The following is a 27,492-nucleotide window of genomic DNA, read 5'->3' as shown; positions in this document are numbered from 1 at the left end:
TTTAAGATCAACAGTATTACAACGTTGTTCAACAATGCGTACAATTGTTGCTCCTCTTGGCTTACTTTCCACTCCGAAATTTGTTTCTTAAGAACCTATTTTGCCAATAATAAGTACCCCATCAGTGTGTTCGAGAAACTATTAAGCAGGTTTTTAAATTTAAAGTTCTCCTCAATCAGGGCTGTTCACACTGTAGATATGGAGTGTTTGTATATCAAGATCCCATATTTAGGTTCATTAAGTTACGAAATTAGGAAAACACTAAATAAACTTCTCCGTGATTGTTATCCACAAATTAATTTTAAGATAATCTTAACAAACAAGAACACTATAGGCAGCTTTCTTAAGCATTCATCTTGTCTTCATACTAACCTCCGGTCCAATGTGGTTTATTTATTTCATGTTCTAGCTGTCATGCTAGATACGTGGGGTCGACCTCACGTTGGCTGCTCCACCGAATTCTTGAGCACCAAGGTAAATCCACTAGGACTGGAAGGTTCCTCTCTAAACCCTCTTATTCTTCTATCAGAGAGCACTCTCACCTTTCTGGTCACCCTTTCTCTTCTGCAGATTTTCGGATACTAACCTCATGTCAGTCCTACTCTGACCTCATCACTGCCGAATCCATCCTCATTCATAGAATGCGACCCAGTCTCAATAACTCGACTAGCGCTACTCAACTATTCACGAAGTAACTACTTTTAACAGGTCAACTCCTGCTCTTTTTATATATCTTTTTAATATATATGTTTAGCATAGTTAGCCTTTGTCCTGATCTTCAGAAATTGCAAGGAATAAACATGCTACTTTTATGCATTACCCCATTTTTATATTGCTTCCCTCTTTTTTTCTTTTATATGTAAGGTTATGTTTTGTACACGGGGTTTTTTATTTCTCCTGACATTGATCGATGATTGTTGTCTTTTAAACTTTTAGATCCACTGATGATGGAGATTGTGTCTCCGAAACGTTTGGATTAATAATAAAGATGTTGTACATGACAACGTTGGTACTGTACTATTTTTCCTGACAAGACTAAGGTTCCCAAGAGGAAGGTCTATATATATATATATATATATGTGTGTGTGTGTGTGTGTGTGTGTGTGTGTGTGTGTGTGTGTGTGTGTGTGGAATAACTGAAACAAAATGGAGAGGAGAAAGTGTGAGAGAATGGGAGTATGGATGGGGTATATGTGCAGGAGTAGGTGAGAATGAGAGGGCACAGGAAGGAGTATGTATAGTTGTGAGTAAAAGATGGAAGAAGAGCATAAGACAGTATGGATCAGTTGGGTCAAGGATTGTGTGGGTAAAGTTGAAAGTTGGAATACAAATGTGGGCGATTGTGTGTGTGTATGCGCCAACGCAAGACCGTGCTAGAAGAGTGAGAGAAGAGTTCTGGACAAATGTGGAACTGTGCATGGAAAAGTTTGAAAGGAATGAGAGAGTGTTTTTGATCGGTGATATGAATGGTAAAGTTGGGAATGTGAAGGTGGATGGAATAGTTGGTGAGTGGGGTGTGCCTGCTGAGATAGATGAGAATGGCAGTGCGTTAGTGGACATTTGTGCTGGGAGGGGGTTGGTGATAGCCAATACCCTCTTCAGGCACAAAATGATCCACAGGTATACATGGCGAGTGATGAGAAGGGTGGGTGGTGAACTGAATGAAAGGAAGGCAATGATTGATTATGTTTGTGTGGATGAAAGGATGCAAAGATGTGTAATGGATGCAAGAGTTTATAGAGGTTGGGGGAGTGGACTTTCTGACCACTACTTGGTGGTGGCCAGAATTAGGATTCAAGTAAGATGGAGGAATAGAAGAAGGGAAAGACGAGAGGAAGGAGTGGTTGCCAGGAGAGTGGAAAGGTTACAAGAGGATGAGAAAAAGGCAGAGTATAAGAGAGAAGTGGAGGAACGATTGGGCAAATATGAATTGGAGCAGATGGGGGACGTGGAAGGTGTGTGCAGGATATTTACAGAAGAAATATGTGCAGCATGTTATGTGGTGTGTGGAAGGAAGAGAAGACGGAGAGGGATGCAAGGAACAGCGTGGTGGGCTGAAGAGGTGAGACAGACTGTGGCACAAAAGAAGAAAGCATACAATGAATGGATGAGAAATAGGGGCGTGGAAGAAGTAGAGAGGCGGAAGAGAGAGTTATATGTAGAAAGAGAGAGGTGAAAAGATTAATAAGAAAGAGTAAGAAGAGAGTGGATGAGGAATTTGGAAGGAATTTGAATGTAAAGTGGAGGGACTGTAAGAAAATGTTCTGGAAAGAAGTGAAAAGAGTAAGACAGGGTGGAAGTGAAGTTAGCAGGGGAGTGAAAGATAAAAATGGTAGATTACTAGTGGAGAAGGGAGGAAAAGTGAGCAGATGGAGAGAACACTTTAAGGAATTGTTGATCGTAGAGGATGGAAGTAATGCGAGTATAAGTGGATGGGGAATGGCTGGGAGAAGGAGGGATGTGAGAAGACAGGAAGAAATCAGTAGGATAGAAGTTGTGGAAGCAATGAAGAAAGTTAAATCGGGGAAAGCCCCAGGAATTGATGGAGTGTGTGGTGAAATGCTGAAGCATGGGGGAGAGATAGTAGTAGAATGGATGTGGAAGATGTGCAGATTGGCCTGGGAGGAAGGTAGAGTCCCGGAGGATTGGAAGTCAGGTATAATTATTCCCTTGTACAAAGGAAAAGGGGAAAAAGAAGTGTATTGTAATCATAGGGGCATTTGTCTTCTTAGTATAATAGGAAAAGTGTATGGTAGGATACTTATTGACAGAGTTAGAGAAAGAACAGAGAAATTAGTTGGAGAAGAACAGGGAGGCTTTAGGAAGGGAAGAGGTTGTGTAGATCAGATTTTCATTCTTAGATCTTTAGTGGAAAAGTTTCTAGAGAAGGGAAAGAAGTTGTATGTGGCTTTCATGGATTTGGAGAAAGCATATGACAGGGTGGATAGACAAGGATTATGGAAAGTATTAAGAATATATGAAGTAGATGGGAAGTTGTTTTATGCTGTGGAGAGTATGTATGATGGTGCGAAGGCTGCAGTGCGTGTGGATGGTGAACTTAGTGAATTTTTCTCTTTAAAAGTTGGTTTGAAACAGGGATGTGTCATGTCTCCATGGTTGTTCAATCTGTACATGGATGGGGTAATAAAAGAGGTACAAGGTAGGGTAGTGGATGTTGGAGTGGCCCTGGTGAGAGAGGATAGTGTTCGGAAACTCCCTGTACTGTTGTTTGCAGATGATACTGTGTTGTTGAGTGAAGACGAAGGGGAGGTGCAAGGCTTGGTGGATGAGTTTGGGAGAGTGTGTAAGAAACGGAATCTAAAGGTGAATGTATGGAAGAGTAAAGTGGTGGTCTTTGAGATAGGTGAATTCAGTGAATGTACAGCGAGGTTGGATGGTGAGGAATTGGAAAATGTGAGTACGTTTAAGTACTTGGGTAGTGTGCTGAGTAAGGATGGAGGTTTGGAGGGTGAAGTGCTTGAAAGGGTACAGCAGGGAAGAAAGGTTGCTGGTTCTTTGAAAGCAGTGATAAGAAACAGGGAAGTGAGCATGGAAGTGAAAAAGTTACTACATGACAGTATTGTGATACCCAACTCTAAAGTATGGAAGTGAAGCTTGGACGTTGTTGGAAGGACACAAGTCAAGAGTGAGAGCAGTGGAAATGAGTTATTTAAGAGGAGCCTGTGGAGTGACATGGAGAGACAGGCTGACGAATGAGGATATAAAGGAGCATTGTGGTGTGGATGTGAATGTGATAGGAAGCGTTATGAGGAACACACTGAGGTGGTTTGGCCATGTGGAGAGGATGGAGGGTGAGAGACTGACGAAGAGAGTGTATGTGAGTGAGGTGAAGGGGGGAAGAGGGAGGGGGAGGCCGAGGATGAGATGGAGGGATGGGGTGGAGAGGTATATGAGAGAGGGGTGTGTGAGTTGGGAGCAGGGCAGTGAAATGGCGGGGGACAGGGCGACTTGGAGGCGATTTGTTTGTGGCCACTCCAAACAGGATTGAGGCGTCTGGCTATATATATATATATATATATATATATATATATATATATATATATATATATATATATATATATATATATATATATATATATATTGCCCAGCATGCTACGGGTTAATTACTACTCTAGACACTGTTGAAAATAACAGGCCAAATTATAAATTCTTTCATCAGCACTGAGTTTTCGTAACCATGATTGAAAATTGTGTTTAGTTAGCTTGTTGCACCTTTACTGATGAACTAAATACTACTGCTAACACTACTGAAATTAACAGGCCTAATTATTAAATTTTTCATCAATACTGAGTGTTCGCTTCATTTATGTGTGTAATCCACTTCATTAATGTTGACAAAATATACTGATGTGATCACACTTCATCTATCAACCCACATCAACAGGACTACATTCACACAATATAAACTATTTCCTTACCATTACAATCATTTCTTTGCTATTTTCAGGTGTTGGCAAGGGCTGCATGCGCTGAAACGCTTGAGCCTGCTTCTTCAGTGTACTTCTACATTTGTTTGTATGCTTTATTCCTGGAGCGGGTCAGCGCCGGCAGCCACAGTGTGGGAACCTGCTTTCTCTGTGCATGAACCCTGAGGCCAGAAGAATAACTAGAACCCTGTATCTGTCCTATGGACAGTCACTAGTCTTCGCCTACTGTTTCTTAGTGACCTTGAACCCATTTGGGAGAATCGTATTTTTTCTCTATCAGCAATGGTTCATGCATAACCTGGGTCCTTCCGATTCCTTGCACAGTCGCCGATTCTCCTGGAATTGTTGGGAGACTCTGAGGTGAGAATAATAATAACAATGCCAGCAAAAACAATGGTCTTCACGCATGTAGTAGGTGGAGGCTAACAATACCAGCAAAAATAATAGTCTCCAACATTATAACAGGTGGAGACTACAGTATATATAAAACTCTATAACTGTCCTGAGAACAGTTCCTAGGCTCCACCTACTGTTTCTGACAATGACCTTGACCCCAATGGGGAGATAAGGATTTTGTTTCTATCGGTAGTGGCCCGCAGCACATAACCTGTGCAATTAAGATTTCTTGCACAGGTCCCATTGAAATCTCCAGTAGACATGACCAGTGGCACTTTACCTCGTTCATAACATATTACTGATATGACAGTTTCTGAGATGCTCTTCCACTGTGCATAAAGGATATGAATCCTTTTTTCTATCAGCATTGGCCCATGCCAGGACACATAACCTGGTCCCTTTAGATTCCTCACACAGGCACCAGTTCTCCTGGAATCGTTGCAAGACTCTAAAGCCGAAGTAATAATAATACCAGGAAGGACAATACTTAGGTGAAGACTAACTAGAACTCTGTAACTGTCCTGTGGACAGTCACTAGTCTCCACTTACTGTTTCTTACAACGACTTTGACTCCATTGTGAAGATAATGATTTTATGTAATAAAACGAAATAAACTCTTAGGAATCGTTCGGCCATGTTTCATTTTCGGATTACTTACCCAGGTTCTGTTGAAATCTCCAGCAGATATGTCCACCCTATCTCGTTCACTCTTAATACTGATATGACTCTGTCACTGCACATAACGGACCTTTTTGGAGGGACAGAAGTCAAGAGTGAGATCTGTGGAAATGAGTTATTTGAAAGGAGCATGTGGAGTCACATGGAGAGATATACTGACAAATGAGTAAGTGAAGGATCGTTGTGGTGTGGATGTGGATGTGATAGGAAGCGTTAGGAAAAACACACTGAGGTGGTTTGGCCATGTGGAGAGGATGGAGAGTAAGAGACTAACCAGGAAAGTGTCTGTGAGTGAGGTGGAGGGGGGAGAGGGAGGGGGAGGCCAAGGATGAGATGGAGAGATGGAGTGGAAAGGTACATGAGAGAGGGGGGTGTGAGCTGGAAGCAGGGCTGTAAAATGGCAGGGGACAAGGCGACATCGAGGCGATTTGTTTGTGGCCACCCCATACTGGATTAAGGCGTCTGGCAACAGATAGGTAGAATGAATGGCCCATTTAGATTCCTTCCGCAGCCTGCAGTTCTCTTGAAATCGTCGTGAGACTCTGAGGACGAAATAAAAATTTCAGGAAGAACGATAGTCTCCATCTATCTATGGGTGGAGACTACTGACGATGATGATAATGATGATAATCAATTGGTTCCTCTTTGCCACCACTGTTACCAGTATATCAATACGTGATTAGAGTGGTATGGCCGTATGCATAAACTCTGAATCTCTAAAAAGGCAGGTCTCCAGGTTTTTACTGTATTATCTGAGACACATGACAGACTGAACGTGTCTGACCGCTCTGAATCGCTGCGGACTGCTTCATGTACAATGAGATACAGACTGGCAAAACAGTCATGGGTGTTTCATGAATGTCCATAAAAAATTATGGTAGGCCGCTTTTTGAGCAATAAACTTTATCCCCTTGATTATGATGGCGTAACTTTCGATTCTTTTTAAATATTCAAAATAATGTTCCTTCAACACCTCTGATACCTCTATTAGTGAAAACGTTAATGGAAGCTACATCTAACCTCTCCAGCTCGAAATAAATAAATAAATAAATAAATCAAGCTGAGAACATTGCTTGATATCTAGATTAACAAAAAATATGTCAGAGGATTGAACAGACTAAGCCAATAGTGACTGACCGTGGGGTTCCACCCTCTGGTGAGGTGGGCGGGTGTAGTGGGCGTGATGGCGACGGCGGCGGCGTGGGCCAGGGCGTCGGGTGCCAGCAGCTTCACCACCACCGTCACGTTGGCACTCACATCACGCTGGCCCCACACGCTGTCGCTCACCAGGAACTGCAGCTCATAACTGTCACGGCACACCCGGAAAAAACAAGACTAATGCATTTCGACTGAGCTAGGGTCATTGATTTCTTGAATCTGGGAGGCGTCATTTTTAGGTAGTCTTGGTACTAGGGGACGACTTAATTCAACTTAAGAGGCTTCTTGTATCAAAGGGGGTTTGTCAAAGCCTTTAATAGTCTATCCTGAGCTCAATGTATCATCATGCGGAGATAGGGAAGAAATGAAAGAGACGTCGAATTCAAAGGCTTAAGGAAAACAGTAATTTTTTGCTTAGCCCCAGTGTTTCTCCAGATCGGATACGTATTATTCAATGCCAAAGTCAAGTCCACAGTTGTATTACTAAGTAAACAAGGAAAGTGGAAAATTAAGCTTTGTCTAAGAGTTTAACAGGACAAAGAATGGAACTCGAGTTTATCCAAATGTGGACAGGATTTGTTAACCTATACACCAACGGCTCCCTCCCAGCAAGATAATACAGTATACAGAGGAGGGACATATTGAACATTGCTCATACGGAAGCCAAAGGAAGAGGAATGTTATGTATGATCATCATCATCATCATCACTCTGCTGTCTCACAATGTCGCTGACCTGGAGCAGTCGCTCATAACCCCATCCACACCCATAGGATGAAAAAAAAAAAAAAATAGATAAGGTACTTTAAACCCTTCAATGCAATGATGTACACTTTCATATTGATAACAAAAGACGAATCTGTTCAACTCAGAAGAGACGTCTAGGAGTGAAATGGTTAATGGAGCACTGTATAATGTATATGTCTTACTGCTGTTCGAAAAGCCTCTCCAAAGCTGAAGGTAATCGTTGGGCGACAGCAAAAACTGAATATAGAATACATCAGGAGTGTAAAATGGCAAATCTATCTGTCGTAAAAATGACTAGCCATAGAGATTTACCAATCATACATAGTTTCTTTTTCACTGTCAGTTGAATACTTAATTTTATCGCGGTGCACATATAGCTCTATGAATAATGATAAACGTATATGTGTTACAAACCCTGACATAAGTCTAAAAGTACAGTCCCGGGGTTTTTTGGATATGATGCCGTAATCATAAACTTTCTTGAAACGAAATTCATATGACTGGTTGTAGGTTCGTTTGGGGACAAATGTTTGCCAAGTATTTCACCTCTACCATTCACATTCCTCTGGTGGCTAATATTCCTAAGCTGAGATGCTTGGTAATTTTTCCCTACTTAGATACAGACTATTCATTTTGACATGATGCACGAGTGAGGAAAGTGACAAACATGTCCTAAATATGAAACAGACGCAGTGGAATAATAGGTGAACTTTTTTTCCCATCACGGTACCTGTTACTTCACTCATACAGCTACTAAACACTTCATAATAAAACTAAGTTAATATAAAAGTGAAAAAATACAATAGAATAAAATCATTCTTAATAACAAACTACAATGGCGATTTATCATTGGAACTGGTTAAAATGCTTTATAAATACAAATCTGCGGTTAATATTTTCAGGGTATATTTGAATAGAAAACACAAAATTTCTTCTAAAATGATTGTTAAGAAGTAGGAATGGCAGAAGTGCACAGATAAGAGATGAAAAAGCACAGAAACAAGAGAGCATTCAGGATGGGAGGTGATTTGGAGACCTGTACCGATTACTACATTCCACCAGCTACAAGTTTGTGGCTAAAGTGTGGAATGTGGTAATGGGTATAGATCTCTAAATCTCCTCCCATCCAGCTCTCTCTCATATACCTCTTCACTCCATCCCTCCATCTCATCCTTGGCCTCCCCCTCCCTCTCCCCCCCTCCACCTCACTCACATACACTCTCCTCGTCAGTCTCTCACACTCTATCCTCTCCACATGGCCAAACCACCTCAGTGTATTTCTCCTAACGCTTCCTATCACATCCACATCCACACAGCAACTCTCCTTCACTTCCTCATTCGTCAGTCTGTTTCTCCATGTGACTCCACATGCTTCTCTCAAATAACTTATTTCCACTGCTCTCAGTCTTGACTTGTGTCCTTCCAACACGGTCCAAGCCTCATTTTCATACGTTAGAGTTGGGATGACAATACTGTCATGTAGTAAATTTTTCCCTTCCATGCTCACTTCCCTGTTTCATATCACTGTTTTCAAGGAACCAGCAACCTTTCTTCCTTGTTGTACTCTTTCAAGCACTTCACCCTCTAAACTTCCATCCTTACTCATCACACTACCCATGTACTTAAACGCACTCACATTGTCCATTTCCTCCTCATCCAGCCTTACTGTACATTCACTAACTTCACTTCTCTCGAAGACCATCACTTTACTCTTACCTACATTCACCTTTAGATTCCGTTTCTTAAACACTCTTCCACTCTCATCCACCAAGCCTTGCAGCTCCCCTCCGTCTTCACTTAACAAAACAGTATCATTTGGAGATATAAGCCTTCAGATTTGCCAAAAAAAAAAAAAAAAAAGAGGTTGATGGCAGCGCGAGCCTAGAATGAAAGTGACGTCATAGGCCGCCAAGCCTGGAGACAAGACTGTGATCCCTGGCTGTGTGATTGTGGTTCTGCTGACTAGTCAAGCTTTTCTTCGTCATGGCCAAGTTAGCAAATAACCACCATTGGTGCTTTGCTCCACTGTGCAAGAACACAAGTAGAATCACACCAGAAAAAAGATTTATTACTGTTCCAAGAGACACGAAATCCAAGAAACTGTGGTGGTAAGCAGCGCGTCGGGAGTATTGAAGCGGTGCGAGGCAATGCTGAATCGGCGGTCATTTACCTAATCGGCACTTTTAAATGGAAAATATTATAATTTTTATCACCATATATTTTTTTTTTTTTTTTTTTGTGTCCGACTCTGGGCATAGGCTTCACAGCCTGCTATCAAGGCCCAGCAGTCCTCCAACATACCATACACCTCTACATGTCACCACTTCGGCGCTAACACCCACCGTCCATATTGAATACATGCTAGGGTTGTCTCATACAGGACTGGTGTATTGGTATTAGCGGGGGTATTTTTACGACATGTCGGCGGGTCTTCTGGTAGATCAGTAAAGCCTGATTTAATGAAATTCAAATCATTAAACTGTTCCCTGCCCCAGCCGGGATTTGCACCTGGGTCCGTTAGGACCGCACGCCACCTCTCTACCGGTTGAGCCACCGCCTCCCCCAAAAGGTTCATGCACTGCTAATTTTCTGAAATCCGGTAAAAAATTTGTGCTAAATATCTCTTAATAAAAAAATCAGGTTTCAGAGCGAAAACATGCTAAAGTTAGCGGATATTTACCCTTCAGATCGTCAACACGCATTGACAGACATCCATTTTGCATGAATATTTATTTAAAGAATAAGTAAATGTATTTACACCGTAAATCAATATGTTATACCGTAAATCAATATTTACACCAAACAGGAGTTTGTCAAAGTGAATTGTCAAGCTGAAGTTGAAAAACTTCTGCTAACTTTAGCAAAGTTTTACTCAGAATCCTGAATTTTTGTTAATAATCAAACTCAATACAAACTTTTGACCGGATTTCAGGTAATTAGGTGCGTATGAACCTATATGGTGATAAAAATATAGCAGCCTATGATATACAGCTTAACCTAACAGTCACTTGTCAGACAAAACCAACCCTAACTTTGGCTTAAGTCATGGGTAGCAGTGTGAAAATCTTATTTTCTAGATCAGACTGGCTGTTACTAAAAATGTGTTCAAACATCAGCAGTACATAATATCAAGAAATCAGAACCAAATACTCCACAGAGGTCTTGCTGTCCACGGTCAGGCCTATCTAGCAGGAAAAAAAAACATTGAAATATTGCGGTCTTTGTGACATCTTCCCTATGTATTACTGCCCAGTTTCAGGGCTACAGTATATGTCCCTGGAGTCAGGACCTAGCAACACTTACCCCGATTCAGTTCATAAATCACTTCATTACAATTTTATAAAATCTAATCGTTGTGCTACCAAGTTGTCCTACAGATATCCCCTGGTTGTCGCAAGGTTCGTCATAACTACGAGTCCCTAAAACCAACAAAACTCTTCATTAAAGCACAAACACTCCATACTTCATCTTTAAGAGAGCTAACACACTAAGTTTTACACACCTAACATGATAATAACAGCTGAATATCAAGTAAATTTTACCTGTACTGAAGTATGATTCCCAGACTTTGTTGTTAGTGGCGGCCAACTGTGGTCCTGGTATTACTTTATTACTTTATGTAACTTGTACATGACCGTCAACCAGTCCATTATGAAGCAACAGTCCAACCATTTACAGCCCACGTGAAAAATGCATGTTAGTTCCTCTAGATATCACCAGGGTTTGAAACAGTATCGGGACAATGGAAAGAAATTTATGACTGCAACGGTACCAGCTAAAATTATATTAGACTTGGAGACAGTAAAGGATACTGAATTTGGATCGCATTTTCATCGATTTTGGAGGTTCCGTACAAGCTCCACCTTACAATTACATATATCTGCTGGCTGCCTGAAAAATAACAAGTACCTCGATTAACTCCCACTTAGTTAACCATGTACATTAATACTTTATTCATCTAGGGGTAAAAATATCATCTAGGAGTTACTAATGTCTGTATTATCTATGAGGATTGTCAGGATGATAGTGATGATGCACAGTATTTATGCAGACTATGTTCATAATGCAAAGACATAAGTGAAATTAGAATGTTATGTTGTAATATATTATATGTTCAAGACTGAGGTGTTAGGAACCCTCCTATATCCCTTCCTATATACTGTCTCGTCGTTACCAGTTTCTTTCTGAATATGCCCTAGAAATATTATATCGAATGCTCTTTGCGCAAACTTTGTCCATATTAAACTGATTCCTCATAAATAATTGCGATGTACTATTAACAAGCAATAAGTAAATCGCAAATGAGGATGTAACAGAGATCAATTTATATCGAAAACAGATTATGACATTCTCGTTTTTGTCTAGTGAAAAATAACAATGCCAGTCATAACAGGAAGATGAAGTGTTTCAGCCCCATCCTGTTGTGACTGACAAACGAATTCCTCATGGCCAATAAGAGGTTAATGACCTAGAGCAGCTTATACAACACCCTACCCGTATCCCTGAACGCCTTGGAGAGAGTTCCAACGGTCAAATTTTAAACGTTGCCCTCATCCGATTTTCGACTTTTCGTTAACACTTTCTAGTAGAATTGGTCATTCTAAGAATCTTTTCTTCTATGACATTTCTCTCGCAAATTGATAATAAACGAGTTACACGCAATTTACTTCCGCCAATCACAATCACAGATAGGTGGTATTATTTCGTACTTACCCCCAACTCACTGACAACAAAAGTGGCTAACTCACCTTATACTTTACGCAATTCTAGGCATTTTTTCTTCTATGACACTTCCGTCTTAAATCAACCGTTGATTAGTTATGCAATTTATTACATTTATTATTTTCTATGGGAAAGAGAGATTTTCCCTGCCGTGGTCGGACAGTTGTGTGTGTTCGTTGGTGCGTGTTATGTGTGTGGGTGGATAAAGCGCATGCGTAGCACGTGAATCAGCCAATCACAAAGTAGAATTTCAAATGCCCCATGCTAGGGCCCACAAGATTTGAAAGTCAGTTCGTCTCCAACCATGGACTGGGAAGCCTTCAAAATTTATTACTTCACTGCTATCTCACAGTTCTACCAGCAAGAAAATAAAACTGTAGCCTTTGTGTGATCGCATGGTATTTTACCATCAACAGGAACAAAGTACCCAAATCAAGGCAAAAGTCTCATTTTACTTGAGGATCAGAAAGTGTTGCACTGTCGCCCGTCACCAGTTGCCGTTGCAGCTACAGACGACTCCAGATGCAGACGAGGAACTGTAAACTGCCAGGTAAATGCAATATTTCTTATTTACGCCCGGTTAGGTTAGGTTAGATGAGGTTTGGTTAATGTCATGGGGGGTCTGGGGGGCGAAGCCCCTCAGTTAGGAAGCACGGCCAGGGTTGGGGGGTCTTGGGGGCGAAGCGCCCCAGTTAGGAAACACGAACTCCCTAAGAAGCTTAAAATTATTTTCTTCCGAAGGATTTTAGTGTTTTTCGTTTGATTTTGATAACAGTTCCAGTAGGAAATCACTCGCTTTTGCGTTTTTCCCCCACCCAAAACCCCGGTTTCCCACAGGTCCCCCAGTATTCTTGGGGGGAGGGGGAACAACCGCAAAAAAATACGTTTCACATGATAACAGGCATCCAATCTGAGTGTTTTCTGTTGTTTTTGGTGTGATTTTTGTTGATTTGGACCGGTCCTTTCCACTGGAAGTCGCTAGTGACGTTCAACAAAAACTACCGACTTGCGATAGAAACGAAGGTAAAAATCGATCGAATCACACCAAAAACAACAGGAAACACTCAGGTTGGATGAGAAAATCGGATGAGGGCAACGTGTAAAAATTGACCGTTCCAACATACTTGACCTCTTCCTTACAATTAATTCTTCTGCTTACATTAATAATCATTTCTCTCAGTTGGGCTGCTCCGAACACAGCCTTACCACCTTGACCTGTCCAGTCGCTCCAGTAAGGCTTGTGGACCCTCCCAAGAAGCAGCAGTTGTGGCACTCTGAGGCTGCTAATTGTGAGGCCCTCAGGACGCACTTCTTTGCTTTTCCCTGGAATGCTTACAGCTTCCATGGCCGAGAGCCATCTGAGTGTGCTTAGTGCTTTACGGAGGTTATTCTCTCGAGGATGGAAGCATATATTGCTTTCTCATATGCTTTAACTAATGAAAAAAAAAATGGTTTAATCACGCTTGTTCTACCGCTCTCCACAACAACGAGAAGGCCTAAAATAAAGGTACCGGAGCCCACTCACCCCTGAATCTCATTTCTTCTATGTTTCTGCCCAGAATCATGCTTAGTCGGTTCTTCACTCTGCTAAAAATAATTTCACTCATACTAAGGGTTCTGAAATCTCCCGGTCAAATTCTCCCCGTTCCTTCTGACACCTTGCCAAAATTCTTCCTAACAACTTTACCTCATCATCTTTTCCTCCGCTTTTCCACTCTGAAGGCTGTGTAGCTATTTCTCCTAATGATAAAGCCCTGGAAGAAGCAGTTCTTTTTGCTATGTGTGCCTCCAAACCATGCGATTAGACCAGGTGACAAAAAAGATTATGAAAAGAGTACTTAATGCAACCTAGGCCTGTGCTTGGGGTAGTGTTGTTGTGTTTATCACTCACAGGAACGATTTTGATTGTTTTGTACATAGTGTACAATGTATGTAAGAAAAACTAAAATTAGAAAAAAATAATGTGTAGAGATAAGGAATAAGAAACTGAAAGTAAAAGTGCGCGCCACGAGCTAGCAAAATTTAAAGTGATCCTTGCAATATATTCCCTAAAGAAGGTATCATAAGGTAAGTACCACCTTAGCAAAAATATTGCCTTGAAGTTGGATTAACGTTGCCAGTAAACTAGGACCAACATTGGCCTATGGTTTTCAGAGAGTATCAAAACTTTTAGGATTTATTTAGTCAGTGCAATATTAAACTAATCATTAGCCACTGACCAAGATCTAACTTGCAACAAACTTGGTGGCAAACCATGTTTGATGTGCTTAAATTGCCAAATCAAGTTTTCATGACTTTAGGGCGCTGGGTCTCAAGGCAAGGCTGCCCTGGTAACATCTACATAAAAAAAAAAAAAAAAAAAAAAAAAAAAAAAGCCTCTTGGACTCTAATTTCAGCACGTCCCCCTGCCATGTTTTGCAATTTGAGCACTCTACCCACTGCGTCATCAGATCCAACTAATGTTGTTTATTCCAGTAGCTTTGAGTGACGAGGCCAAAGTTGCACCAAGAGCTATTAACGTGAGGTGTGAATATGCATTGTCGACGACCGGTGTGCATCGTACAGATGAATATTGCAGTTCTGTTATCTGATGGTTCTCTCAAAATTAAATAATAGTGCTGGCAATCTATCATTATAATTTCTGTAAGCTACAACTTTCCAACTAATTCCTTTGTTAGTTAACAGATAATGGGAGCATTTGCTTAGTAGCTCTTTGCTCTTAATAGTTATCATGGGGGGCAAATTCCATGGGGATAACCTTACCCACCCATCAGCTCCACTCACAAGAAGCCAATTGTGCAACTCTCCAGTAAGTGACTCTTCCCTCTCGTTCCCTCTCTAAGTGCCTCTCGACATAAATGATCAACCTGCTTTAGCCACGAGTTCCGTGACCTTCCCTTTGATTCCCGCCACCTAGGGTTAACTCTCAGAGATCACCCTATGGGCAAGAAGATCAACCTCAGGAAAACGGGCCACGTGCCCATATAACTGGAGAACGATGCTGACGTATTTTGTGGGCAACAGGCATCGCCTCAGTCTCACTAAGTAGTTGCTCATCATGTACCCGGTCGTACAACCAGTATTTATTAATCCTGTGAAGGCTAAGTACCGAGGGAATCAGTTCGCTGCTTCAGGTTACTGCTGTATGTCCATGTCTCACAGCCATAGAGTAAGAAAGGGCATACCAGTGCCCTGAGGATGCATTTTCTCGTCCTTCTTCAGAAATAACGACAAAGCCAATACCCGTGTTGGGTGAATTCATAACCCTGTTGGCCAGAATAGTACAACGAGGATTCTCATCAACTGACCTACCAATGTTATTTACCACACTACAGTGGTGAGTCTTTCCAAGACTTCCACATTCTCAGCACATGCTTGGAGAGACGGAGCTACTTTATTCAACAGGCCACCAAATACCTGGATCTTGCTCTAGGCCCATGGGACCTTCGATCCCAAAGGCTTTGCATTCGTGTGAAATTCCTCGAGAACACTCAATAGTATCTCCAGTGACTCGACTACGATAACTGCATCATCAGCAAGGTCAAGATCAGTAACCCTAAAACTGCCAATTGATATTTCACAGTGACTTGGACTCTCAGCCCGGCCAAGTTCCCAAACATTTCACGTGTCAAAAAGTGTGGGAGCAAGGACGCATCTCTGTCTTACTCCAGTGCTTACTGGAAAGAAGTTGGAAGTCCCTCTCCACACTGGGCTGCACTCTCAGTGTTGAGTACATGAGTGCAGGCCAAAAATCAGTCGGATTATCCCTGCAGGGACCCGATGGAGTTGCAAGCTTCCATAGTATCTCCCAATATACTGAGTTAAACACTTTCTTGAGATCCACAAAGGCTTCAAGAAGACTTTATTGATACTTAAGGTGGTGTTCCACAAGAACTTGAAGAACTAGGATTCGGCCAAGTGTGGACTTCTTGGACGTGAACTAAGATTGCACAGGCCTCTGAAACTTTAACAAATGGTCATAGATATGCATAAGGAGAATGTGAGCAAGAACTTTGCCATGCACACTGAGCACTGTAATAGCATGCTAGTTACTACATTAACACTGGTCCTTTTTCCTTTCCAGATAGGGATGACCAAATCCTTTCTCCAGTCAGGAGGAATGCTACCAGTTTGCCAAATGGCTTCTGTTACTGTATGCAATGCCCTGATCATGGTTCACCCCCAGCTTTGATCAGTTCCGCTTCTCTACCACATGTCAACCTACAATATCCATTGTCTTCTTGATTTCCTCTAGAGAGGGCATGCCATTCAATTAGAAGTAACACAGTAAATGGTTGTATCCCGGCCAGAGGAAGTTCTTTATCAGGAGGTTTAGCCATCTACAACTGTTCAAAGTACTCAGTCCAACAAGCCCAATGCTCACTGGTTCCCGATATGAGCTGTCCATCTGCTTACTGAATACTGTAGAATTAACCTGAGAGGTGGGTCTGGAGAGGAGTTTCTTCAGGGTTCAGTAAGCAGATCGATGGTCATTTATACGAAAATGGCCTTCTACCTCTTCCACGACATAACTCTCCTCGCTCCTTCTCAGCAAAACTCATGCCCATCAAGAAAGATGTTTGTGTTGCTTCTGATTCCCAGCCAGTCTGGCAGCATAGCTCTCCTCATTTGTGGCCAGTGACCCTAGCTCTCCAATGCAACTATCAGCTACTACCAGGGTAGCATGCTTAAAGGTATCCCATTGTTCGACAGGGTCCTCAAGACTACTGAGGACTTCAAATAAATTCGAGATTACCACTGCATACTCATAAGCACACTCCTCATCCTTGAGTTTCTTAAGAGGGAACTGTTTTTGGTAGCATCTTGAGCTTCTCAAGTTTTGATCTGAAGCCAGAGAGTAGCAACAAGAAATCTGTAATAAGTAGCAACGAACTCTTCATACCTGAAAACCCTACATCTCTGAAGGATTTTCCAGTGGGCACTAAAAAAGGATGTGGCTCATCTCCTCTGCAACTCCTGCTGTACTGGAATACTAAATCCAGTGGTGAAGATCTGGCTGCTAGAGCCAGGATCCAGCGGTTCTCATCTTACAGGACTTTGTAAAATCCAGAAGGTAAGAACTACTGCTATTGCCGTTTCCAGAGCCATAGGGACCTACACATTCCTGGAGGCCTTCCCTGTCAGTGCCAGAACCCGCACTGAAGTCAGCTAGGACTAAGAGTGTATCCCATTAGGGGCTCTGTTCCACAACTGAGCCAAGTTCACCATAGAAAAGCTCCTTATCTTCTAGATCACCATCTCAGTTGGAATGTACATGGCAATAAGAGAGATGAAGCCCAAGGAGTGCTTCATCGTCACTAATATTACAAAGTATTATACACTCATCTACCGGAGTAACCCTGTAAACACAAGTGACAAAGCGAGCAGCAATTGCCACATCAACACCTCTAAGCTGGGTACCATCGTCACAGCCAGACCAGTAGTACAGTATGTATAACCATCATTACTGATCTCACCATGCTTGGGTTGCCTCGCTTCAGACAGTGCAGCTATACCTAAACTCAATCACCTATCATGACAACAAATATGGTTGGCTATCCTTTGAAAGGCTTAGTAAGTTTCAAGCCCCATTCACAGTGCCATCTGGCTTAGGTTAAGCTTGTGCATGATATGCGGGTTCATGTGTCCTCTGTGCCACCACAGTGCAAGCTAAATGCAGGATTGGGGTTAGGGTGTCCTCCTCCTCCCCCCATAGCATCTGGCTGCTGGGGTCCAATAGACTTTGCCCAGCAATCGTCATAATTTGTGCCTGCATGACAAAGACCTAAAAGCCCTGATGGCACCCGAGAGGACCTCCTGGCACATCTAGGTCAGGGTCAGACAACACATGCTGACTCTGATCCCTCTTCCTCTTCTTGAGTTGCACGAGATGTAAGTTTTAACAGGGATGTGAAGCAAACACCACCCTAACCTCCTAAGTCAGAGAAGGACTCACCATCTGCCTATGGACAGTGGTGTTGTATCCCCGATCAGGGCTTTCTAGGTGTGACTCAGAGTTTTGCATCTCTTAGAATGACTGCCAACCAAATAGAGAGCTTCACCCACCCTACCAGATGGTAGTTAACTTAAGTAGCTCATCTGCCCGTTGACATGTCTTGGTTTTCGTCCTGTGGGGTGTCTAACCACCCTCCTCACTGGCCAAGGCCAGTGGGGTTGCCGGTTAAGTCCCCGACTATATGACCATGAAGCAGGTAGTACTGGATTGCTTGTTACCAGTACCAGAACAGTGTCTGGCCTAACTTGGTTGAGAAATTCTCATTAAAAACAAAACAAAACCAAAAAGTGGCAAAAAGGAGCAATTGAAAAATAAAATATTATGAACCATATAATTTATTACGCACAAATATATCCTAGTATATTATCTAAGGTCTTGTTCAAAAAGTATCCCAACTTTACCATAATCTTTGTCCAAGTCCACAAAAACTGTGGTATAAGTAAGTTATAGGCTATGTCCATACGCCGTTAAATCTAACAAAATCATGCCGCAACCACAATCCAACTGTTAGATTAAGGTAGATGTTCTTAACGTAGTGCCCCAGTACCCCCAGAGGATATCGAAATGGGTTCTTGGTGACATCCAGAAAGGCATCCTAAAAAAATGAAGGTTTTCGTGTATGGTAACTTCGATTAACTGGCAATCCATTATTAGTCATTAATTGTGTAAGAAGGTCATTTTGTTGAAAACAAAAAATAAAAGAAACCTTGGAATTCAGATGTTTGGTCATTGCCTTTCTCGTTTCTCATTTTACAGGAAACTGAAAGTGAAATGGGTAATAATGACAGGATATCAGGTTGATCTGAAGCCGAACCTGGGAGTAATGGGGCCGAAAAAATTTAAGAAGCATCGACTTAAGGTTTGTCCAAGTGCACAAAGTCTCTAGTGTATACTCATCGTTTGCGAAATGGCTGTACATCGATATATCTAACCAAATCATGATCTGACCACTATCTTATGGTTTGCCTCAAGTCCACAAAAACTGGTATAAATTTATTGCTCATCTAATGTCTGCACACCGTTAAATCTAACCAAGCCATGGGCGAAACATCACCCAACCATCAGTGTAATGTTTGCTGCTATATGGGTACTGACAATAATAGTGATATATCTCGTATGTGACTGTACCGCGATCAGTGGTATGAAAGTAAGTGTGTACGTGAGAAAATATAGGGAATTTGGTGAAGTCACCTTTGGAAAATTTTATTTCATGGCCTTTCAGCTAAGTGCAACACAAGAAACGTTGCAAGTAAGGATGTGATATGTCATTTCAAGTACCCGTACAGTAATACGTGACACAGAAAAAAGTGGATAAGTAAGTAAATATAAGAAATTTATAGTAAAGTGATCTTTGGAGCATTTTCACACTCAAGACTTGTGGACACTAATCTAGCAGAGAAAAGTACTAGTCAGGGAGTAAACGGCGCAGTGAAATATAGCATTGCAGGTCAAGAAGTGGTCTGAGTGTTAATGAACCGTGATATAATGACTGTTTACTATCATAACATTCATAGTCACCCCCAGAATGACCACAGTCGCAGGGCGTGGCGGCATACAGGTAGTTGATTCCTGCCCAGTCGAGTGACCCGTGCTCTCCAACTGCAAAAAGCACCTTCATTTCAACTCGATCCTTGTCTTGGCTCGGACAACCTACTCACTTCCAGGTTATTGCAAAGGCTAGTAGAAAAGACTGAAGTTTGTCGGACCAAAATGTTACCCTCTCAGGATAAGTATAAGATGGTAAAAACAGTTGACGAGAACATCCCATTTGTCCTGGAAGCCAGCACTGAGGATGTGGGATAAAAATTACACGACCCAGCCAAGGGAGTTGATAAAGATTCATTTATATACAACGATTCTTCCCCTTCCTCCATTTCTCACTCGGCTTTATTTTTCTTAATTCCCCTCGTGCCAGCATTTCTGCTACCCATCAACATCATCCACTACTGCTTGTCTGTGATTCAAATCTACACTGATAAGGCCCATGACTGAATTTATTTAGTGCCATTAAGCACTGTAATTTTTTGCTCCAGATGGAGTTAAGTTAGACTCGTAACAATTGCCATTTTTCACAGTTTATCAGTGGTTCAGCCTTTTGTACCTTCTGAACTGTCATGATATTGTTCAAGTGTCCCTAACACAGCCTGTAGAGTGAAGAAAGTTAAACAATGCATGATTATTAACTAGATTATTAAGTCTCACACAACACCATAGTCACACACCACATCACACCTAATACATTACACCATATACTCGTAGCCAACACCACACACACCACTCGTCAGTCACAAACCACGCCAGTCACACACACCTCAGTCATAAATCACATCATGCACACGCTGCACCAAACTAAGTCTGACAATCTTAACTTACACCACAGCACATCACACCAGTCACAAATCACCCAAACTGAAAATTAGATGTACCGTTGCTTTTAGCCTTGCATTATTGACTGTCTTCACTACCTGGCATCATAACTACAAGTCATACCCAGTATAAGCTGATAGGTACTTCAATTCATATCCCTGTGATGTGAAAAGGAAGAGTAGTGGGCTGCTGACCATGAGGACTCGAGATCATCCCTGGCGGGAAGGGAACATTCTGTTGATCTGAATTTCACTGGTACTGTGTTAGGTAACTTAACGGAACACCAAGAGAAATATCAACAGTAAAGTGCTCTCTGTGAGCGCGTGACGAGCGAGCAAGCGTTTGTACTCATACGCCTATCTTGTAAACTTACATTTCTGGTAAGGCAGGTGAACAATAACAGAAGAATAATTGAGCTAAAATATTTATTTTCTCACGTATCTCTCTCACGTTTTTTCTCTGGATGTGCATATAGTGAGGCGCCGTAGCATTTATCATATGCGCAATATTCGGTCCTCTGCCCCCGACCTGCCGTGTCAACGAATTGCGTCGGTAAACACTTGGCTATTGATCGAAAAAAAAAAATGGGGCAATTACCCTTACTGGATGACCCGCTTAACATAGAAAAACGTTCATGTTAAATTATGAGCCCAATATCCGATATGAACCTGTTAGAATTTATGCAAAAAAGCATGGCATTACAAGAGGAAATCTTTTTTAATTCGAGTTCACAGTGGAGCATGTCCAATGAAGCCCTTATTAAATTCCCTTGGAAAGCTGGGATTCCAATGGGTTTCTTTGGTCTCACGAGTAAATATATAGCTAAAAACAATATTTATTGAATGTATCTGCTACCTGCTGGAAGAATCTCTTTATCTCACATGGTAGAGAAGTTATTAGCCTCTGAAAACCGTCGCGGATGGGCCTTGTCATGTCGGGCTGGGAAGGGTCACGTCAGGCCGCTCTTTTCTTAGCTGAACTTAGAGTTAACATCGCTTCTATCGCTGTGCTTGCTCGCTCGTAATAAAGACAACGCTGCTAAGACCATCAAAATGGCCTTAAATGACAAACGTTTAGCATGGACTATGGAAGAAGGGGAGAGGGAGGCCACAGATGAAGGGGAGGAATAGGGTGGAGAAGTATTGTACAAGTATATCAAGGAAGATGGTGTGAGTTGGAGGGAGGGTTGCATGATGCTAAGATCCGCTTGACATGGAGGCAATTTATTTGTGTTCTATCCCCTCTTCCCCGGGATTAAGGCGTCTAGCTATAGCCAGATAGATGCATTAACCCTAGATAGGAAGACGTCCCTTCTGACCTCGGGATAGGAAGACCTGTGCCAATTGGATACACTGAAGGAAAATAATAAAAAAAATATATAGAAAGATGTTTTATGCAAAGCTAACGAAGCTGATATACAAATATAACTCCTGTGGAGACCAGATGACTAATATTGAATTAAACTGTGCTAAAATAAATACCTTTATAAGTTACTTGAAAAAAAAATATTGAAGGAAAAAGTTGTACTGACTTATTCTCCTCCTGAGATACACATACTGTACATGGAACTGAACAAAAAAAAAAAAAAAAAAAAACTACTTAAACCTATAAATCTAATACCTAAATATCACACAGTCGGCCTGCCAACCCTGGGTTCAACAGAAAACTGGGTGCCTGGCATAAATGGAAACAGGTAAGAAATATATACACCGCTACCCTCAAAGCACTCAATCAGTGTGTCAGGCTCCTGTTGTGGGTCCTTGTATGGTGTAATGACGGCCGTCACACCACCACTAGGGTCACGGGTACACTCAGTCAGTGTTACATTACCCACACTAACTAACATCACGAGTTTCTGTGTCACTCTGGGGTTCCAGTGTGGTGTCAACAGTCCTGTTGAATTTCTCCGACTTCAGATACTCTGCCAGCTCTTCGTCTGACAAGTATCTTGTTCGTTTGGAGCCCATGACTACAGTACACACCTGTAAATAACAATTCCAAATTACCCATTACTCCGGCCACCACTGACCCCTAAAACCACCCCATTACATTGTCACTGCTACACAAGGTCAAAATCCCATCACCCACAATAACAATCAAGAGTTTCTGTGTCACTCAGGGGTTCTGATGTGATGCCATCAGTCCTCTTGAAATACTCCAGCTTCAGAATATTCTGCCAGCTCTGTATGGGACAGCTACCTACCTCGTTTTGCCTCCATTGCCTACACAAATACACTAAAAAGAAAACCATATATACTACTTTATACTGCATATAGTGGGACATGTTACACGCATGTACATGGTCATATTGTTCCTAAAACACTCAAATGTGCGTTCAAGTCTTCGACCTTGACCAGAATGGCCCTCTTCTCTCTCTCTCTTTTTGTTTTTACAAAAATTATACGCTACAGGAAGACATGTGCCAACTGGATTCACAGGTACTCACCAGAGAGTCGACAATGGCGGGAACTTGAGCATGCGGGCAGAAACAGCACATGCTAGTGCAGGACTGCTTGGTGTAAAGAAAAAAGTTGTCCATTACCCATTGTTCTGGAGACCATTAACCGCGAAACTTAAACGCACCCTGGCCGTGTATCCATATGGCACAGGTCTTCCTATCTAGGATTACTATTGCACAACTTCGTGGATGTGCGCAAACGGTGACATTTGAAGGTGTGGAACCAGCTATTACGAGTAGCAGTACTGCGATGCCTTTGCAAATGGTCCCATATGGCAAGAAACATTAAGATAACAATTGGATGGTGACTAGGCCGTGGCTTGGTTAGATATAACTGTGTTCAGAACTTATGTAAAAGATGAGTTTATACCACAGTTTTGTGAACCTGGGGCAAACATTAAGCTAGCGCTTTGAGACTGGTTAGCCCATGGTTGGGTTTGACCTCACGGTGTGCAAGAGTTACATAAACCTTAAGTTAGACGACTTTTGTGGACTTATGGGAAACCTTTAGCTAATGGTTAGATTGTGGCAACTCCATGGTTTGGTATGATTTAACGATGTACAGACGTTACGTTAACGACAAATTTTATTCCAGAGTTTTTGTGAACTTGGGCAAAGATTAGGATAGAGCTGGGATACCTTTTGTTTAAGCTCTTAGATACGAGTAAATATTTGTCATTTTTAATTATATGATTTATTATATATTATATTTCTGTTGTTCCTGGCTGTCAAGTTTTTTTTTATTCTGATAGTCAACCGTTAAGAGTAAAGAGCTAAGCTAATTAGGTCATTCTAGCCACTAAGCAATTGTTATCCTTAATTTGTCACTAACAAAGGAAGTAACTGGACATTTGTAGCCTATAGAAAGTACTAACGATAGTCTGCAAGGTCCTAATTTCTAAGTTATTGTTTTCACAGCTTTAGATTCATCACTCAGAGTAACTAGAATGTTCATTTGTATCACGCAAATACGATGGCGTGACTTGTAGATTGCTTGGGTTGGGATCTCTGTGCCACGTTCCGTGGCCTGGAGTTGGTTCGTGTTTTTTTTTTCTTTTAATATACAAGTATAACCTACTGGAGGCAGCCTAGCCTCAGGTTCTTACGCTCGGGTGTGGATAAAATTTTATTTGGAAGTTTGAGCAAATCGAAATTTGATTTGCTACTGAGTTCGTTTGAAGTTGGATCCTAGATATTAACTGATGGTTCGTTAAACGTTGGATTTAGTACAAACGTCCAATACGTTTCAACGTTAACTGAAAATCATGGACCCTGGTTTACTGGCAACACTAAACCAGCTTCGAGAAAAGGTTTTCTTTTTCTATGGGACGACCGACTAACTTCTGCCAAGAACTGCGCGTGCGCACACACACACACACACACACACACACACACACACACACACACACACACACACACACACACACACAATTACTTAGGTAAATAAATCGATAAAATAATAAGCCTTTTCACCATTTTCATGTGTATGATAATTCTCACTACTTCATATGTGCAGATCAGTTTCTCCCTAACCTGCCAGAGATATACAGTAGGACTGACTAAGATTTGCCACTGAAACATTACCAGCCTAGTCAGATGCCCCCGCCTCAAGAGCCGTGTCTTTAGCTGTAGGCTATACCTGCGGTCAGAGCAGTCAATAAACACTTGAACAGCATTCGAAAAAGCTTGTTGGGATCCGAAGATTGTATCACTTGGTTTCGAAAATCATTGCTCAGTCTCGTTACTTATTGTCATCTCAAATGGAACAATATTTACGGTCATGTAAAGGTGTTCTCGCTCTTTCTTCATTACACCTAGAAGCGCTGGACGAAATGCACTGAAGACTGTAACCTCTCTCTCTTCCGCCCCATAAGGCCTGTTATCTTATTTACTATTTATATTTATAATGTGTATATAACACCGGCTTTATCACAGTGAAAATTATGTGATGAATATTTTAATACTACTTTTACTACTATATCCTGTGAAGGAAATACCTGCAGCAGTAAAAACAATATATAATTATAATTTCAAGAACATATTCTCACTATGCAGAATAGACTTCAACATACTGTTATACTAATAATATTTCTTGAAATGCGTTTCGTCTCTAAAATGGATTATTTAAAACGAGAATATATAAAAATTTGCTTCAGTCATTTTACATTAATTAATCCCATGAATTATCATCTTGCCTCTTCTTTCAAGTTGGTACACTTGCGCACAATATCAGCAAGAAATAGAGATGGGCAGAATGGCGGAAGGGGGCATGCCCAGTATGGAATAAAAGATCGTTCAATAAGCCTGGGATCTCCAGTAATATGTATTACTATTTGTTCCTTAATGGATGAAGCTGCATTTTAGCACGCAAGATTATAGTGTTGTCCCGTAAGTGAGGCTGACATATGACTGCCAACATAATAGAAATATACAGTAAATCACATTCAGTATCCTTAAGAGAGACGAAGGTACGAGTAACAAATTTTAGGAAATTCCGTCAGAACAGTTCCATCAGCTTACATAATTTTTAATCATTTAATAAGATTATAGCTTCATGATAGTGACACCATTTAGGTTGCTAGCAGACACAGACATCAATTATTCTAAAGTCTGTAATATATGAGCCGAAGCTACGGTAGATTTCGACCTATCCATCATCCAAACATTCATTGTTCCATGAGAAGTGTAGGGACCTGGGGTTCAGCTATTTAGTTCCGACAATTACGGTGAGGAAAAACAGTTCCTCGTCCTCCTATGGGCTAATCCGCTTGGAGCACGTTAACCCACTTAATCACCAGGTGTCTACATTATCATGGGGTGACCACATAGCGTGATAAACGGCTTCCTAGGATGCAATAAATCATTTGTTTTTCACTCACTGCAGAGTCACCTGGTGGTAGACATACATCGAGTGACTGGATGGTTAGTGCCCCTACCTACGGTAGATTTACATCCATCAAATACTTTTGCTCATTCATGCTCAGGTGTAGAAACACTTATTGTTCCGAGACTGTGGGAACAGCATTGCTTGCGAACAAACAAACCTCATCAAACATCGGACTGGCGATACTTTTCGGAGGCATTGTACGACCAGGAACATAATCTTCATATGCCTCTCATTCCACACGTAACTGTCCTCTGTTGCTTAAGCTTCCGAAGTTAAAATAGGTTTTAAACATTTTTCTGCAAAACAGATTCTCATACTCTTGATGTAACCTTGAAAACAGTGACTGACATACCGCATACCAGGCGGTGTGGATTATTAGGGGAACTTCATGCCTCCAATACACCTGTTTAGCCTTGTTTGCCTCGTACAGGAGCCTTACCTGCCTTGCCTGAGGTGGTTGGCGGCGAAAATGGTGCCTTTGTCGGGATTGAGGGAGAAGAGCGGATGTGGGTGGCCGGCCCAGGAGAACGTCTTGTCCTCCAAGTCCCAGTCGTCCGGGTCATCCACAAACACTCGACCCAGCGGCGCATCAGACCCGCCGCCCTACCACCACACAGATTGGACGACCATGATTAGGCTTATCCTCAATTTTCTGGCATAGTCACGTTTTCCTACCATGGATTGTTTTTAATCAATTTTGCAAATAGTAGCACATCATTATCATCATCATCATCAATTAATAATTCATGATCCTCATCATCATCATTATCATCATCATATCTTAATATGCACCTCAGGATTGAGTGAAGTATGACAGCTCGATACCGTACGAAAATATATTGACCCGTAATCTTCTTGGTTAAGGAAGCTCCCTAACACGTTCCTAAGTGATTTATTTCCTTTATTATATCTCACTGTCCTCTCCTGTGTTACATATCCTTCCAGTTTCGCCATACGCTACATAAGTAACGAACAAAAGGTCATTATCCAGCCATATCCAAAAGTAAATCGCTAATTTTGAGGTGTTAGTGAGTTTCTTTAACCTACGAGAACACGAGCCACTGACCTTTTACACTCGAATTTACCGAGTGGAATCAATTAGCAGTTACAGTTTTAATCATGACTGCAAGTAAGTCCTCTTATTGTAAAATGCTGGAAACCGTATCTATCAATATTTTAGCACCTTTTCTTATCATCTTACTACTGACTCATGATTCTAGTTAGCTAAAGGGATAACTCTTATCGTGAAGGAATTAATGTTTAACCAGTACGGAGCGATGTTGAGAGAAAATTACTCTGAAGGTGGACGCGAAGAGTCAGACTAAGGGAAGATGTTAGCATTGTAAGGGTAGAAAAGCTATCAGAAGATAAAAGAAAAATGAGGGAGAGGCTGTATGACGGAAGTGAGTGTAGAGTTAGAGAATATAAACAAACATATTGCCATTACTGTAACGGGAATCGACCCCGGGATTCTCAGACGACAGCCAGACAGCTTTCCACCGTACCATGATCAGGTTATTATCACTTTCACTTACGTGTAACCAAGGTACACCCGCCCCTCATTATGGACCTGAAGGCAGAGACAGCACTCCGCCACAAGGGCAACTAGAAATCTTA

The 27,492-nt window shown here is 41.6% G+C and overlaps 1 protein-coding gene across 1 annotated transcript in view; it reads right to left on the bottom strand.

The window, feature by feature from the left end:
• LOC145409053 (putative neural-cadherin 2) overlaps positions 1-27,492 on the bottom strand; it is a 395,645-nt gene that overhangs the window by 62,528 nt on the left and 305,625 nt on the right. The window contains exons 14-15 of the mRNA XM_080279608.1: positions 26,315-26,478; positions 6,660-6,828 (exon numbers count right to left, since the gene is read on the bottom strand). Of these exons, the coding sequence (XP_080135734.1) occupies positions 6,660-6,828; positions 26,315-26,478 (333 nt within the window). The remainder of the gene's footprint in view (positions 1-6,659; positions 6,829-26,314; positions 26,479-27,492) is intronic.

The sequence above is a fragment of the Coenobita brevimanus genome, chromosome 79, assembly GCF_032717465.1.
Source record: "Coenobita brevimanus isolate Jiangsu-jjx chromosome 79, ASM3271746v2, whole genome shotgun sequence".
NCBI lineage: Eukaryota > Metazoa > Arthropoda > Malacostraca > Decapoda > Coenobitidae > Coenobita > Coenobita brevimanus.
Note: the sequence above shows the minus strand (reverse complement) of the source record. Positions and strands in the feature narration are given on the sequence as shown.